At 40.1% G+C, this 16,861-nt stretch overlaps 1 protein-coding gene across 1 annotated transcript in view; it reads left to right on the top strand.

Annotated features, from left to right (window-relative positions):
* Positions 1 to 16,861, top strand: part of VAV3 (vav guanine nucleotide exchange factor 3) — a 352,245-nt gene that overhangs the window by 151,699 nt on the left and 183,685 nt on the right. The window contains exons 3-4 of the mRNA XM_058538664.1: positions 13,007 to 13,065; positions 15,282 to 15,347. Of these exons, the coding sequence (XP_058394647.1) occupies positions 13,007 to 13,065; positions 15,282 to 15,347 (125 nt within the window). The remainder of the gene's footprint in view (positions 1 to 13,006; positions 13,066 to 15,281; positions 15,348 to 16,861) is intronic.

Here is a 16,861-nt window from a genome sequence, read left to right as displayed (position 1 = left end):
TATAGGTGAATACAGAATAGTCTATGTTTCCTGTTTATTGGTCAGGATAAAAAGACAGGGGGGCCGGCCCCGTGGCTTAGCAGTTAAGTGCGCACACTCCGCTACTGGCGGCTCGGGTTCTGATCCCAGGCGCGCACCGGCGCACCGACGCGCCTCTTGTCTGGCCATGCTGAGGCTGCGTCCCACATACAGCAACTAGAAGGATGTGCAACTGTGACATGCAACTGGGGCTTTGGGGAGAAAAAGGGAAAAAAAAGGAGGAGGATTGGCAATAGATGTTAGCTCAGGGCCGGTCTTCTTCAGCAAAAAGAGGAGGATTGGCATGGATGTTAGCTCAGGGCTGATCTTCCTCACCAAAAAAAAAAAAGACATAGGAAGTGGCTGTTATGTTTATATTTTCATATGAATTTGAACTACACTATTAAAGGAATTATTTTAGGCTATTAATGTACAGTATTTATATTTTCATAATACTTAGTGTATGTATTGTAACATTGAAAAAGTTTTCCTATAAAAATGTATTCAAAGTTTCTATTTTGGCAAAGTATGGAAAAGATACCCCACCATTGCTTTAGCAGTGGGATGGTGAATTCAGGAGTAGTTGAGTTTAGGTGTTGTAGTTGTTCATGTGGTGTTAGATGCAGCCGAGGGTTCAGTGGATCAATGGGCCATGGTTTAGCTTTTGAGGTGGTTACACTTCCTGGGAGTCAAGATATCTAAGAATAAGGAGCACTATAAGTCAAATCATGATTAAAGGTCCAACTCTAAAGGTACTGACAGCCTCGCCTGCTTGTGGCAGATCTGAATATTCAGAGCTGGGTTCAAATCTAGGTTCTGCCACCGACCTGTCATGTTCCTAGAAATCACTCCACCTCACTGACCCTTAGAGGATTCTTACTTTAAAGTTTAAGTATCATGTAACTCACAGGTTTTGAGAAGTGAGATTAAATAAAACCAAGTACTTAGCCTAGTGCCTGACTATCTTAGGCACTCAATAATTATTTGCTAAACTAAAGAATGAAAAAAAATTACTGATTCTGTTTGACTGTAGGGATTCAGAAAGCTGTTCTAGTGTCCAAGCCAGTGGTTTTCAACCCTGGCTGTACGTTAGAATCACCTGGGAAGCTTTTAAAAAGTCTTGATGCTGGGCCCCATCATGGACTGTTTGAGTCATATTTTATGAAAGTAAGGTCTGGATATTGGTGTTTTTCAAAAGCTCCCCAGGTGTTTCTGATGTTCAACCGTGGTTGAGAAACATGAGTCTTAGCCGTCTGGGAACCACATTTGTGTGGTTGTCTGTCTTCATTAGTTGAGTATATTCTGAAATGCCCTTGCATGTATTCCCTTTGTCACCTGAACTATTTCAGTAGTCACTCTTCCCTGGTCTCCATTCCACCAGTGTGTTTCTCTTTTAGTTCATCTGTTGAACTGCCGGCACGGTTATCCTGGCAAACAGATCGGAATGTGTTACTGCCGTCCTTAAAAACCTTGCCTGACTCTGTGGCCTGTGAAATGAAGTTCTAACTTGAACATAGTGTGCAAAGGCTGTTGGGAATCTGGATCTAACTCATTTTAGGATGCATGGGAAATTGTACTGTAACTTGTCAAGTTTGGTAAATGCAGCCAAGTCAGAGGGGAGAAGCTCCTGTTGGGAGGCAATTTTTTGTGAGTCCATTCTCATGACAGTGCAGACTGGCACTCAAACTTTGGTGAATTTATTGATCCTTCGAACTTGCTGTCCTGCCTTGTTTGGGAGAAAGGATGAGAAGAAATAGGGTTAGAAATAATGGCAAGAAGAGTGGTATTAGGCACTTTCTTAGTCCATTTGGGCTGCTATAACAAAATACTGTAGACTGGATGATTTACACAACAGAAATTTGTTTCTCACAGTTTTAGAGACTGGGAATCCAAGATCAAGGCACTGGCAGATATGGAGTCTGATGAGGGCCAGCTTCCTGGTTCATAGATGTCTCTTCTCTGTGTCCTCACATGGTGGAAGAGGGATGCGGGCTCTCTGGGGTCTCTTTTATAAGCACTAATCACACTCCATGAGGGCCCTGCCCTCATGATCTAATTGCTTCCCAAAGGCCCCACCTCCTAATACCCTCACATTGGGGATTAGGTTTCAAAATATTAATTTTGGGGGGATATGAACATTCGGTCTATAGTATGCGCTAAAAACATTGATGCTTTTGTGTGAAAAAGGCCGGAATGGTGGGCCTGGTCACCTCTTTAGAAGTTCAGATTTCAACTCCCATGTCCCTTCCTCGAGAAGTGTTCCTCGATGTCTTGCACGAAGACTACCCTTTCTTATGCTCTTACAAGCACTGTGCACCGTTCCTCCATAGCTCTTCCCATCTGTGTGATTACGTATGTGTATCTTTGTGATTGCTTGCTTGTCTGTCTCCCAGTTCTAGTGTGAGCACCCTGGGGGCAGAGGACTTGTCCAGCTTATTCATGAGTGTCTGCAGGGCTGAGCCTGGCACGTGCTCGGTGATGCATGTCCTGATGGGTGACTGTCAGATTGGCTGGCTGAGATGAAGATCAAACAACTGACATTTATAGACAGTGGGGAAATGTGAAGCAGAAAAGGCCTGTGTGGAGGGGCAGTTTCTTCCCACAGGGATTTCCTCTCCCTTTTCAGGGGCTGTTTAGCACTCCCCTGGTTCTACCAGGAAGAGCCGTGGGTATCTAGAAGTGTAGACTCCAGCTTTGATTTGACCACGTCGAGCTGTAGGGTCTTTGGGTGCCATGTCGCTCTTAAGCTACCCCTTGCTTCTGTAAAGTGAGGGGTTTGGCCCAATCTTTTCTTCACTATGGATCTGTTTCCTGTTCCACTGTACTTCTGAGTGCTCCGAAGAGTTTTGTCTGGACTTGTGTTGTCCACTATGGTAGCCGTTAATCACGTGTGGCTTTTGAGCACTCGAAATATGCCTGGTCTGAATTGGGATGTGCTGTAACTGTAAAACACACACCAGATTTTGAAGATTCAGTATGAACAAACAATGTAAAATGCCCTGATTTTTATCTTGATTACATATTGAAATGATAACATGATAGATTTATTGAATTAAATAAGATATATGATTAAAATCAATCTCACCTGTTTTTCTTTTTCCTAACGTGGCTTCTTAGATTTTTGAAATTATGTATGTGACTCACATATTTCTATTGGCCAGCTCTGGTCTAGAAATTCTATTTCTCTATTTATTCATTCATTCATTCATTTTTTGGTGAGGAAGATTTGCCCTGAGCTACATCTATTGCCAATCCTCCTCTTTTTGCTGAGGAAGAATAGCCCTGGGCTAACATTTGTGCCCATCTTCCTCTGCTTTGCATGTGGGACGCCACCACAGCATGGCTTGACTAGCAGTGTATAGGTCCCCTCCCGGGATGCGAACCTGTGAACCCTGGGCCGTCAAAGCGAAGCGCACGAGCTTAACCCCTACACCCTTGGGCCGGCTCCTCTGTATGTTTATTTTTAATGAAGAATTAGTTTACCTGCTTTTTATTTGTTCAAGTGCATATGAAAATGAGCACTTTCAAGCAGTATGAAATGACCAGTGTTACCAAACCAGCTAGAATGAAGAGACATGTCAGGACTGTCACTTTATTCTCCTAGTCCTGTAGGCAAAGGTATGATTTCTGTTAGGTGATTTGAAATATGAGAATAACTTGCAGACATTTCGTTATTCTCTGTGAGCAGTCCTGGGGCTGGAACTAAAGATGGGGCATCTCCGACATGTTCTTCTCTACCATCAGATCCTGTCATTCTGGCATTGCCTTTGGTTCCTGCACTCTATGCCATTTCATCCTTTAAAGTGGTAATAGCCATGTGGGCAGCATTCAGGAAGCAGAGGTCTTTGTAAGTGAATTGCATGACTTTGAAAGTGAGCTGGGTTTGGAAAATGTGTTGACTTTGCCCCAGCTGTATGATTTGTGAGCAGCTTTGAAAATTCATTGTATTTTCCAAGTCCCTTAAGTCGCGTAGAACTCTCCCAGTCTATTTCAGATTGCATAAACAACCTCTCCTCCGGCCTGATACTAACACATAGGACATGTCTGTTTAAAGTGAGTTGTGTGAAAGCCACAGTGGGTTCCCAGGGAGCTGGTAATGACATTGCTACAACCTCAACTGCTCTGCTAGAGTCATTACTGTAATTGTACAGTGAGTAATCAGTGTTTACCTAGAGGGCCCACCATTATATTCCCACTCTTGGTAGTGAACACATTAAAATTGCCGTATAATCTTTGTAGATTGTATCTCTACTTTCTGCATAAAGGCAGGGAATGATTTTCAAATATGATTACATTTTCAAAACTAAAGTATTTCTTTTACAGTGTGTACAAACAATTGAATTCTTTATTATTTACCTACTAAGTTCAACACACCTAACCGACCAGTGTAAGTTTAGGAGAAGCAGTGAGTATCTGTGTTCATTCTAACTTCTAACTAGAGAATTGTTCATCCAGACAGCTAACTCTGCGCTGATGAATTCCAGGTTTCATCTGCTTTGGGAGTCGTACCAGGGGGTGGTTGAAACAGTGTATAAGAAAAGTTACTTATAACTCTTTTTACTTGGCGTGAGAAAAATTAGCATTGCTGGTACCAGTTTGCTTCTTTCTGCCTGCTCTTTAGTATGAAATTGTTAATTTTGAAACCATCTCTGTGAATTACGGTAAAGTGAATTTTATCCTCTGCTAGAATTTGTATATATGGTTCTGGAATCTGTCTGGAGCACAGCCAGCAAGGTGGTTGGGTAGGACTGAGCAGGGAAATGTGGAGAGGCAGAGTAAGGCTGGAAGGGGACTGGGGAACAGATCAAGTCAACTGAAGAATCTTGAGTGCGCTGCTAAATAATTTGATCTCTGCATGAGGGATGACATTTAAGAATTCTAAGGTGGGCATAGTGGTGATGGTAGTGTGATCAAACTGACAGTTCTGAAATGTCATACAACCTCAATGGTAGCCAAGCAGAGGGTGAATTTGAAGAGAGTGAAATAGAAGGTATGGAGACAAATTGGATGGCTTTCCAATAATTGAGGCAAGAAATAGAGAGGGCCTGGACCAAGGCAGAGGCAAGGACCAAGGCAGAGGTACAGGAAGAGAGAAGGAGTTGGATCTGAGAGAGATTTAAAAGGATGAATTGATAGGACTTAGACCTGGGGTGTGAGGGAGAAATACAAGCCTAGAAAGTTCCCCCACTGTCCAGCCCAGTGAGGGAGAGGGGTGAGACTGTGGGCTCACCGGCAGTTGGGAGCAGAGCAGGTTCAAAGGAAAGATGCTCTGTTTGGGGTCTTCAGAGGCAGAGTGCAGAGGCCGAGAATACAGAGGAAGCAGGACCATAGTGGTGTGAAAGTGGCTCATGAGACAAGTGCAGGTCTGTTTGGTTTAGAAAAATTTGGCTTAATGATTTCATCTCTTAGAACCTGAAAAATATCCACTGTTAACCAAATAAGGAAAATATTATTCAGGAAATGGCAACTACAAAAAGCTTCTCAGAGAGTAAGATGCAAGTGACTGCTTAGAATGTGAAAGGGTTCTCATTGGAGTATGTGGTGATGGAGGGGGTGGGGCCAGAGGGTGGTAATTCTCACCCATCAGGACTCTTTTAACCTTCAGATAGAGAGTCTGGGAAATTCTCGATTGCCCTTCAAGATGCAGCCCAGGATCAACTCTTCTAAAAAGCCTTTTGAGCCTGCCCTACTCTGACCTTCAGGCTGAGGGGGACACCTGGTCTGCTCTCTCTTCTGGGCTGCACATGTACTTTGTAATACCAGGTCTGTGTTTTCACTAACCACCCTTATGGTCTTTCCCACAGATGGTGGGTTTTTTGAAAGTAGGAATTATGTAATCTTCATTTTGTTACCCTCAGTATGCAGAGTATATCAGGTGTGTCTGGCCAATAGTGAGTGTTCAGTAGATGTTCACTGAGTAAATGCAGGAGAATTATAGACAGGATGGTGAAGTGGAAAGGGCAGTAGTCTGGACAGAAGACAAGGGACCTGGGTTCTGGTATCAATTCTGCTAGTATTGGTTCTTTGACCTTGAACAAGTTAGTCAATTTTTCTGGGCCTTGGTTTTCTTATAGGCAAAGGAGGAGATTGAGTGAGAATGCAGGAAATCCATGAATGGTCTTCAGGAGGTCCTTGGATTTCTTGAGATGAAATGCAGAATTGTGTATACTTATATATGTGTGTATTAATATGTATACATAGTGTTTTTTCCCTGAGGAAAGGACCAAGAGCTTTTGTCATACTCTCAAAGGAATCTGTGACTTAAAGTAATTAAGAACCACTGAATAAAATGTGGTGGCTCTAGAATTTCTGTGTAGGATGGAGTTGGGAGGGGTCACCATATGGTTGGGGGTGGGGATTCAGTAAAGGATTTGTCTTAAAATTGCAATTAAATGACAAACACACTCTAGTTACATAGATTTTTATATTTATTTGAGGCAGTGATGTGCGGAGATGATGGAGCTTGTGGGGAGATGTTTGCTGAGGCTTCTCTGAGCCCATCCCTTTGCACTGTCACTTCTTAGAGCTCTGTTAATTCTGTATGAGCTGTATGTGATTCTGGTCCTTATTAGTGTTATCTTCATGGTCGACTAGACATGGAACGTTTGTTTGTTTTTACTAAAATTCACTTTAGCAAGGTCAAATGGTTTTTAGACTCTTAGAGATACTTTTGTATGACAGGCGTTTGTATTTTTATTTGAGTATTTGGATTAAACATTAATTATATGGAAGCAGAAAATAAATAAATAAAAGAAAAAGGTTTACCATCTACAGTCCTCATTTTTTTTAACATAATATTATAATTAGACAAACTTAGTAACAACTGTTGGCAGTTGTTAGCAAACGCTGGCCATCTTGCACTCGAACAGAGGCACAACCTAATTTATTAAATGTATGCACAGCCAGTGGAAAGCTTTCTTTTATATCCTGTGATAACTTGAGGTAGACGTCATCTTTTATTTTCTGAAGTGCTTTGCAAGGACCAAATCTTGCTTTACCAATGGTGATGACAACGATGGCATTAGGAAATAGCAGTAGAAGGACAGGAACTTCTATATGTGTTTTTATAGATATAGATATATCTAGATGAGTGAACTAAGGCACAGAGCATATATTTAACTCCATGTCACCCAGCTAGTGAGAAGTGGAGCTGGGATTTGAGCCCAGAAAATCTGAGTCTTAAGCTTGCACTCCTAACCAGTCCAGTATATGACTTTCCTAAAGGGAGGTTCTTTTTCTCTGTAGAACTTGACTTTGGAAATCTCAAAAATAATAAGTATAGAATAATTCTTGTACTTATTATGATCATTATCAAGGCCTGCACTGTAATTAGGACTCATTTAACCCATATAGATACTTTAGTCTTTTGAACAGTGCAAATTCATTTCCCATGGTTCATAATCTTATTGATACAGAAATGTTTTGTTCATCTGATCTGACTGTACTGCTTTGCTTTGCCCATAGAGGAGGTGCTAGGGATGTTTTTCAACAGCATCCTACAGTATTCAAAGCAACAACCAGGTGTTTTAGGAAAGATCTAAAACGTGTTGCTAGAAATGACACTAAGCTGCAGTGTGTCCTAATGGAGTAATTTACTGTGTGAAATTAGAATTGCAAAGAAAATTAAGATAATAAGTTCTGTTGATTTCCTGGGAGAGTTAAGGTGAAATATGTTGTTAGCCTGAAACTCACCATCTGGTCGGGTTTAGAATTAGGCCTGATTGTCAGAGACTCTGGTGTCTGGCGTGCCTGGGTAATACCGGCTCTCTGGGCTGCCTCTGGGTTGCACCTGATCTAGTCTCCAGGCCTATCCTTCTGTCTGCATTACTCACCCCAGCACTCCCAGGCCCAGGCTTCCAATTATGGCCTCTGGGGCCTAGGTTTTTCTTCCACGACCCCACAGGGCAGTTGCTTTGAGCCTGCAGGAACCATGGTGTAGCACCCGTGCCCCTAGTTTCAGCTGCTGAATGGTAACTTCATGCTATGGTGCTGCAGTGCTGCAGACCCCTGTTGAACTGCTAAGCTTGTCTTGCGCTTGGGGCTCAAGCCTGCAGCCACCTGATTGCCCTTGCAGAGCGCACCTCCCTGTAAGGCTCACTTCCCCAGAGCCAGTATTGAATCTAGCTCCCTGTTCAAGAATCTTAATAATAGCCTTTCCGTTGGGTCAGGGAGAAGGTTAAGAGGTAAAACTTCAGAATAGAGAACTCAAGGAGATGAATCCATAATTAGCTAGCACTTTTTGGCAGCCCATGGCTCCCTCCAGTTATTCTCCATGGCCATGGCTTCCTTAACTTGGGGCCTTAGAAGTAGCCATAACATACTGCTTCTGCATGGATGACTTGTTTTAATTACAAATTACATATCAGCAACACTAGTGTGCTACATAAGCAGAGTGAGAATTGGCCAAAAAGTCTCATGAAGAGAGTAGTTAAAATGGGTAGCTTTATTAGTGTACAATGTTGCCATTCTGTTTTTGAAAACTATTTTATTTCATGGTTTTTAAACTGACTAATGGGGATGGTAAAAATAAAGAGCTCAAACTAAATAAAAATCATCATTAGGGGGAAAAAATTTGATGGGAGAGGTTGCCACTATGTATGTTGTCTCTAAATTTGAGGAGATGGGCAATTCTTTCTCGTACTTAGTATTTAATTTTTATAATGGGCTCCTTCTTCAATTATTCATTCATTCCCCACTTGTGCGAGGTTAAGCTCTTTACACATATCTTTACACATATTGTCTCTAATCCTCACAACAAGTTTGCACGGTAAGTATTAGTCATTCATTTGTTTGAGCAACAAATATTTTCATGTTAGGTGGTTGTTATGAGCCTGGCTGTGAGCTAGGTGATGGAAATAGAACAGTGAAGAAGCAATTTGACTTCCCTGCCCTAAAGGGATTTTCCATTGTTGGGTGTGAAAGACAGACAAATAGGCAGATCATTAGAATGCTTTGTTATGTTCTTATACACTCTTCAGGGGTGTATAAATTCATGCAGAATTTTTGAAGAGCAATGGTCATACCTTTTGACCTAGTCATCCCATCTAAGAATCTTTCCTGTAGAAATTCCTGCACGCAATTGAAAAGATATTTGGCAAGGATGCTACTTGCAGCATTGTTCTAGCAGCAAAATGTTGAAAAGGCTCATTGGCAGGAGAATGGTTAAATCATTGTGATATACATAATACACTGGAACATTATACGACATTAAAATGAATAAAATAGATGCATATGTGTTGGCACAGCTATCTGTGATATATTGTTAAATGACAAAAGCGTGTTGTAGAAAAATCTGTATAATAGGAACACATTGCCTAAAATAATAATCAGAAAGAAAAGGAAAAAAAAAAATTCTGCAAGAGGCACCCCAGATTCTTAGCTCTGGTCTCCTTTAGGCAGAAGATGGGAGAGATGTCTGTAGGGGGCACAACTTTTATGTATTACTGTATTATTTCAATTTGACAAAATAAACATGAGTCCTCTTGAAATATTTTAAACATCAAATAAATTTTTAAATAAGGTGATAGATGCTAGGGCAGAGTTGTGTCCAGGGTCTTATCGGGACACAAACAACCCAGACTGGAGGTGGCAGATGGGCAGAGAAGGCTCTGGAGGAGGGAATGGCCTTGCTGAGTTCAGGGTGTGCACGGTCAGCCATGTAGGGGGATCCGAGAGAAGGAGAGCTGCCTGCTCAGGAGCATCCCAGAGGCTTCGAGTAGGCAGCATGGGAGCTGGCAACCTCCATGCCTTAACAGGTTGCCCAGCTGGTGCTGGGTTCTTCCGTCCACAGTGCCTCAGCCGCTGTTCCTGAATACTTCTCACATTCCACCTCTTCTCTCTCTCTCCTGCTGCTTAGTTCAGACTTCTCTCTTCTCACCTGGACAATTGAGAACAACCCCTTACAGGGTCTCTGTGCCCCATGTCCTCCTCCCCTGAGCTGCCCTTCACTTTGCTGAGTGATCTAAAAATCAGCCGTTTTGTCCCTGCTGTCTTCCTTCTTAATTGTTTTCAATGGTCGTTCATAGGTTCTAGAATCTAATCCCCCTTCTAAAGCAGGCATACAGAAGGCCTGCCCACCTCTCCCACCTTCCTCCCATAGTAACTCTTACTGGAATTATTTTCATTTCTTTACAAATACCACTCTTCTTATCAAACAAGGGATGGACGTAGGTAAAGAAAGAAAATCCATGATATGGATTTAGGAGTTGGTCGTTGTCTTGTTAACTTGCAAGTATTCTGACTAGTTATCCCCATTTCTGGAGTTAATATCCATAATTTCATATTATTTTGAGGTAACAACTTAGAAATTAATACATTTCAGGGAAAATTGTCTTCTTACTATCCTTGGGGATATTTTCTTTTGTAAATATTCTTGAATGGATGTTTTTAACGGCAGTTCAGTCTCCACAAAGAGGACTTGAGAATCTGGCATTAATTTGTAAACTTGTCTATTCCAGATCCGGATAGACTCCACCTTTATAGAATACACACTGTTCTAAAAACACGACATTGACTAAACAGTCTTTATTTGCTTTGGCTAAACTTAGAGTTAATGGATGGACTTGTATAATATGATAGAGGCAAAACTGAGTGATAGTCCTCAGAGAGATTCGTTTCAAGACATGTTACATTTTATCCTTCCATCCTCCTCCTCTACTGAATTTGTATCTTTGTTATTTTTCTATTACTGAATAGTAATAAATAATCCTTTTAAATAGATAATAAGAGTTGGTTTCAGCTTGTTGGTTTTCAGAAACGTTTGTGTTTTAAAAATGACTCATTCAATGCAGGAGTGGAATAATATATTATCGTCTGGCTCCCTCTGGTGGACAATTCTATGAAAACATCAAATTATAGTCTTGCGGGGAGATGGTTGTGAATAGTTCTGGTTATTGGTAGGAAAAGGAACAGAAAATGCATTCTTGTCTTGTAGGTACACAATAATTGTTATAGAAAATATACCTAAGGAATAAAGTATATTTCTTTTAAAATAAATAGTAGCAATAGTAAAATTCATAGCGATACCAATGCTATTGCTATTTTTCTTGTTATTGAGTAGTGATACTGCTGGGACCGTGGTGTGGAATAGAATCAGAGGCAGGTTTTGCCCTGTAGCTTTCCAGCAGGGCCACATCAGGCTAAAGCTCATGCTAAAATTCAACAATGTAGTTAATTCATGAGTCTAAATATTACAATTATTCCAGAATCTTCCAAAAGCTAGACATTTCGCTCATTAATACGTAATTTCGGAATTTTAGCAAATGATTATTTTTATCTTGAATCAGTTTATCTTGATAAATTTATTATTTGTTCATTTGTGGTCTTCTAAATTTACAGACTCACTGAAGATATTTTTTTATGGGAAATTAATGGATATCAGGTTTTGTCTAGGTGGTTGTGTCTTACTTTCATATCAGATGTTCAACAAGGTTAAACAGGAAGAAATTGCATAAAGGCTTTCAGTTAAATTTTATTTGTATATAATAACTATTTTATTTTATATAATAATAAAAGTTCACATTTATTGAGTTATGCATTTGATGGGCATTATCTCATTTAATTTTTTCAGTAGCTCCATGAGGCAGGTAGGTAGTTGTTGTTATCCCCATTTTATAGAGGCTAGTAAAGGTGAGCTTAGCTGAAAACTGGTGAGCCAGGCTCATCCAGGGATTCTTACTGCAGAGCTGTGAGTTTCTAACCACAACAGTGCACAACCCCCTGAAGCAGGTAAGAGATAAGTGTGTGTGTGGCTAATACCCTGTGAGACTCGACAGAGTACTGGGGACTGTGCTTTTATGTTTCCATCTTTGAACTGAGGGATTAGAAGATTACCTCAAATCAGAGATAGTTCTGCCTTTTTCACTTTTTTCTTATTCTGAGTAGACTTTATAGTAGAATCTCTTTAAATTTTGTTCAGTTTTGAGAGTTAGGACGAATTATATCTATTATCATAGAAACAGGCTTCATGAGAAAAATACGTTTTAGCTCATTGATTTCCTCACCAAGTCTTTGAAAGAGATCATCTTAGGTATAAAAGCGGGAGGGAAGAGCAAAATTGCAGGTCCTCATGCTAAAAATATAGCAGGGTGTGTTTAGGGTTAGCTACTGAAGAGCTTCATAAGGAATCTTTGAAACAGATACAGGTAATCAAGGGTAATGTAGGAAACTCTTTTTCTGAAAACACTCAGAGTTAGAATAAGGTAATTTTCTTAAAGTTGGCAATTATAAAGAATAGCTACCATTTAAATATTTTACATGTATTATCTTCTTAATCCTTACAATAATCTAATGATTATTAACAATCTATTATTATTATAGGCAGTATCCAGATAAGAAAACTGAAGCCCAGAGAAGTTAAGTAGTTGCCCGAGGTTATATGGCTAATAAATGGTAAAGCCACGATTTGAAGTCATGTGATCTGGCTCAAGAGCCCACCCTCTAAACCACTTTGCTGTGCATCAGTGCTGTCCAGTAGAGCTTCTGTGATGATGGAAGTGTTGGATGTCTGTGTAGGCCACTACAGCAGCCACTAGCCACGTGTGGCTAGTGGGCACTTGAAATGCGGCTGGTACAACTAAGGAACTTAATTTTTTGTTTTGGAAATTTTAATTAACTTAAATTTAAATAGCCTGATGTGGCTGGTGGCTGTTGTTTTGGACAGTGCAGCTTTACAGGATCTTTCAGATTCTGTAGCAGTAGAGATAGAAGATCTTTAGGATTACCTAGTCTAACTCTTTGTTTTACTGATGAGGAAACTGCAAACCAGACGGGTTAGTAATCTGCTTCGAGTCATAAAGAAAGGGATAAAATTATAACCCAGGTGTTTATAGTTTTCAATCACCGCTCTTCCCATTCTGTACTTCTTTGGCATCTGCAAATTTATGTTTCTGCTGTCATTGTTAATATTAGATTGTAAAACTACTATTTTAGAGAAAAATCTTATCTTTTCTGAAATACATGTCCAATGAACACTTTCCTCTTTTCTCAGGTTATAGAAACATTATCCCGGCTTTCTCGAACACCTATAGCGTTAGCCACAGGAATCAGGTAAGCTTGTTTCTCTGTGGTTCATGTGTCCCATTCAGTTCAATGTAATGATTAGTTATTGAATGGTTACTGTTTGCAAAGCATCTCATTCATGCAGAGTGTCTGGTATATAAATACCCAACACAGGTATGTAAGAACTTATTCATAGATTTGAATAAGACACATTGGCTAAACATTGTTCTCAATTCACTGGTGACTGTCACCGATATGGTTCTTTTTTTTAAATTCCTCCAATGTTTCTATACATGTGATTCATCAAGACAAACACAAATGCTTAAGTAAATAAATATTTTAAAAGGTGTTATAGTACATTTATTTCCTGTACAACATAACAATAACTCACAAATTTTAGGAGTGTAAGAAATAATCAGACAAGTATAAAATGATATGTGTACAAGGATGTGTACTGAAGGTTTGATACTAAATGAAAAACTTGGAAGTAAATTGGTTAAATAAATTATCTCCATGCAATGGAAATTATCTCCATGCAATGGGTATTATACGGTCAGTAAGCATGGAAATGTAGATGTGTATGTTGTGTTGGGCTTTTCCTGTTTAAAATACTACATACTTAAGTTAGATCAGATAGAAAGTTGTATTATTAGTAACATCAGAAATAAATAAAAACAGTGTTAGTAGCACACGCCAGCCTGTAGGGAAATGGAATGGATTTTGTTTTTTACCTTGTTTCCTTATTTCAGTCTCCAGCCATTATGGGTCTCTGTGACCTTGTGTGTCCTCCTCTGTTGCTTCCATTTTTCTGTGTCCAGATCACATTCAAATTCTAAGGGAGAAGATTTAAGCACATCTTACAGGACTGATCAGCAGTGGCTGGGCAGCCCAGTTCCTGGGTACAAAGCATAGTGACGTCAAGGGGGACACCCTGCAGACCCTTTCTCAGAAATGGGCCATGAATTTGGCAGCTTTCTACAGAAGTAGTCTGTAGGCTGGATAAACATTCAACATCTTGTAGTTTGCTCTTCAATATGTGATTATCTTTCCATGTCAGTATATATTTTATGTTGTTATATGTAAACAGCAGATTTTGAAATAGCATGATTCTATTTTTATGTATTTATATATTTTTGATTCTCAAAGGATATATATCAAAAGAGTTTTTTTCCTTTTTAATTATTCTTGTCTGTATTTTCAAATTTTTCTACAGTGAACTTGTATTGGTATAAAAGCATAATAAAATGTGCCTAAATTTATTTTTAAAAGATTTTGAAACTTCAGCATTTCTCACACAATTTATGAAAAACGTACATTCCTCAAATGTCTTAGGTAATTAAGTTAATTCATAAACCAATGTGAAAATCTGCTTTTCAATATATTAAATATAATTCTTTAGTAATTAGTGCCTGTTGTTTTGATGGATCTCTTGTTTTTGTGAAGCATATGACATACTGGCTGCGTGTAAAGAAAGAGTAAAGCTTTTGACACTCTAGTATAATTACTGTGATTTTGTTAGACATAAATTTAGAACATTATGTTGGTGTTATGAAAAAAGTTCATTAGTAGCATGAGGCAAACAAGGAAGCCAATGGCTAGGAAAAGGGGGTAAATTAAAATGATTTTTCTTTGAACAGGAGACAGAGAAAACACCCTACTCTGCCTGAGGTCTGGTTGACTCATTTGTCCAATAAATGAAAATAAAAAATATAACCTAAATGCCTTAAAGTCTGAGTGGAAAAGTACATTAGAGTCAATAATCATATATAAAGAGCATGATATTTTTGCCTTCTAATAATTTTTGTCTCTGCCAGTGACCTGAGTCACGCAAAGATGATTGTTACCAAATTATTTGTCAGTGAGGTCAGATTCCATAAGTGAAAAGAGATGGTGTGGAAGGCAAGGGCATACCTGTGGCTGCTTGTTTTCTGGACTGGGAGCTGAGCGGGTGCTCTGAGGTGAGCCTGCAGATGTGTGGCCGGTGGGAGATCAGATAGGCACATTAGCGTGTCCACAATTGCTGACATGACTGCGGTGACCAGGATAATTGCTGCAGATGGTTTGGGGTAGCAGGTGCCAGAGCCTCCCAGGGGAACCCCATACACAGCCACAGGGCAGGCCCTTTGGGAGAAGCCCTGGACGTTGTGTTAGACATGGTGAGTGATCCGACCACTCTGGCAGCAGACGAGCTTACACATTCAGTGAGAGGTAAATGCCAGCCTAGCTGTTTCTTATTCACTCTTTTTTTTTTCCCTCCCTCCTAGGCCCTTCCCAACAGAAGAAAGCGTTGATGATGAAGACATCTACAAAGGCCTTCCTGATTTATTAGAGTATGTTGAGCATTTTTAGCAAAATTAAACCACTGCCAATTTTTGCATCCTTTGTGGATTTTAACTGTGGATGTTAAAATAGCTCTCGGAAGGAGAAAAGTGGCTTAATGATTAAGACATGTAACAATTAACCTCAAGCTAGTGATGGAAAGTTTCACAAGCAAATGTGCTTCAACTGGCCTGTAGTTCCTGTTGTGTGTCCCATGTTGTGCAAGTCCTGTGAAGAGTCAAGAAACATGCTGCAGTGAAGTAAAATTTGGAAGTTTCTCGAAGGCACAATAGTGGTAGTAGATGAAACTGGAATTAGACAATTAAGGAACAATTAGAGAGAGAATCAACTACTGGAGTTGAGGGCAGGTAGTGTGTGCTTTGTGAGTTCAGGGAAGGGCGAGATACATGTGGGCTGGAGTTATTCAGGATTGTCATTAGACAGTGTTGATTCTGAACAGAGAAGCTTTTTGGGCTTTATTATTTAGTAGTCAGGAGAAGCAAGAGGTCCTTGCAGTTGATTATCTTCTGCTGATTGAATGACTTGTGCAGATTACAAATAAATATAAAACATGATCCTCACCCCTCAAGGAACCAATGACAAAGATCAGGCATGTTTGCAAAGAATTGTGATAAGAAATAGGTTATGCTCCAAGAGAGATTCAAACGCTATGGAAAGTCATCCATTCATCCATCCTAATACACCAACACACTGTGCTGTCTTGCTTTAGGACCTTTACACTTACTGTTCCTTCTGCGTGTATGGCTGACCCCTCACCATTCAAGTCTTTGCTCAGATGTCCTTCCACTGAGAGGCCTTCCAGACCGCCCTTTCTAAAATTGCTATCACCCCTTACCTCTCTCTGTGTTTTCATGACACTTACCACTGCCTGAGACAATCTCTGTTTGCTTCATTTATTGTCCATCTCCTCATTAGAAGGTCAAGTTCGTGAGGTCAGAGACTTTACCTTGTTCTTGGCTATCTTCCTAGAACTTCAGTGCCTGGTGTATGTATAGTATGTCCTCAATGAGTATTTGTCTTCTGAACGAATAAGCCAAAGCTGCATTAAGCATCTTCTGTTTGCCAGGCATTATGCCTCAGACCTGAGCTGTCTAGCTGGTTCATAAGAGCTTATCGGATGCCCATTTCTGTGCTGACAACATTTACATGCACTAGCTCATGTAATACCACAACATTATGAGATTGTTACTATTATCATCACAATTTACAAAGGAGAAAAACTGAACCATGAACAGCTAGGAAACTTGCCGAAAGTCATATCACTAGTAAATAGTAGTCTTTGGATTTCAACCCAGTCAGTTGTTATTCCAGAGCGGAGGCTCTTAAGCACTGTGTTGACTTCCAGAAACACCCTGACTTGCCCCTTTAAGAACTTGCAGGCGAAGAACAGACGAGAGGAGCGCTGACTGGAGCCACAGGCATGGTCAGCAGCTCTTCCCAGAGGAGACGGCATCTGGATGGGCCTTGAAGTCTTATCATTTTAAATGTATGTTAAGAATACTTT

This window comes from Diceros bicornis, chromosome 4 (assembly GCF_020826845.1).
Source record: "Diceros bicornis minor isolate mBicDic1 chromosome 4, mDicBic1.mat.cur, whole genome shotgun sequence".
NCBI classification, from domain to species: Eukaryota; Metazoa; Chordata; class Mammalia; order Perissodactyla; family Rhinocerotidae; genus Diceros; species Diceros bicornis.
Note: the sequence above shows the minus strand (reverse complement) of the source record. Positions and strands in the feature narration are given on the sequence as shown.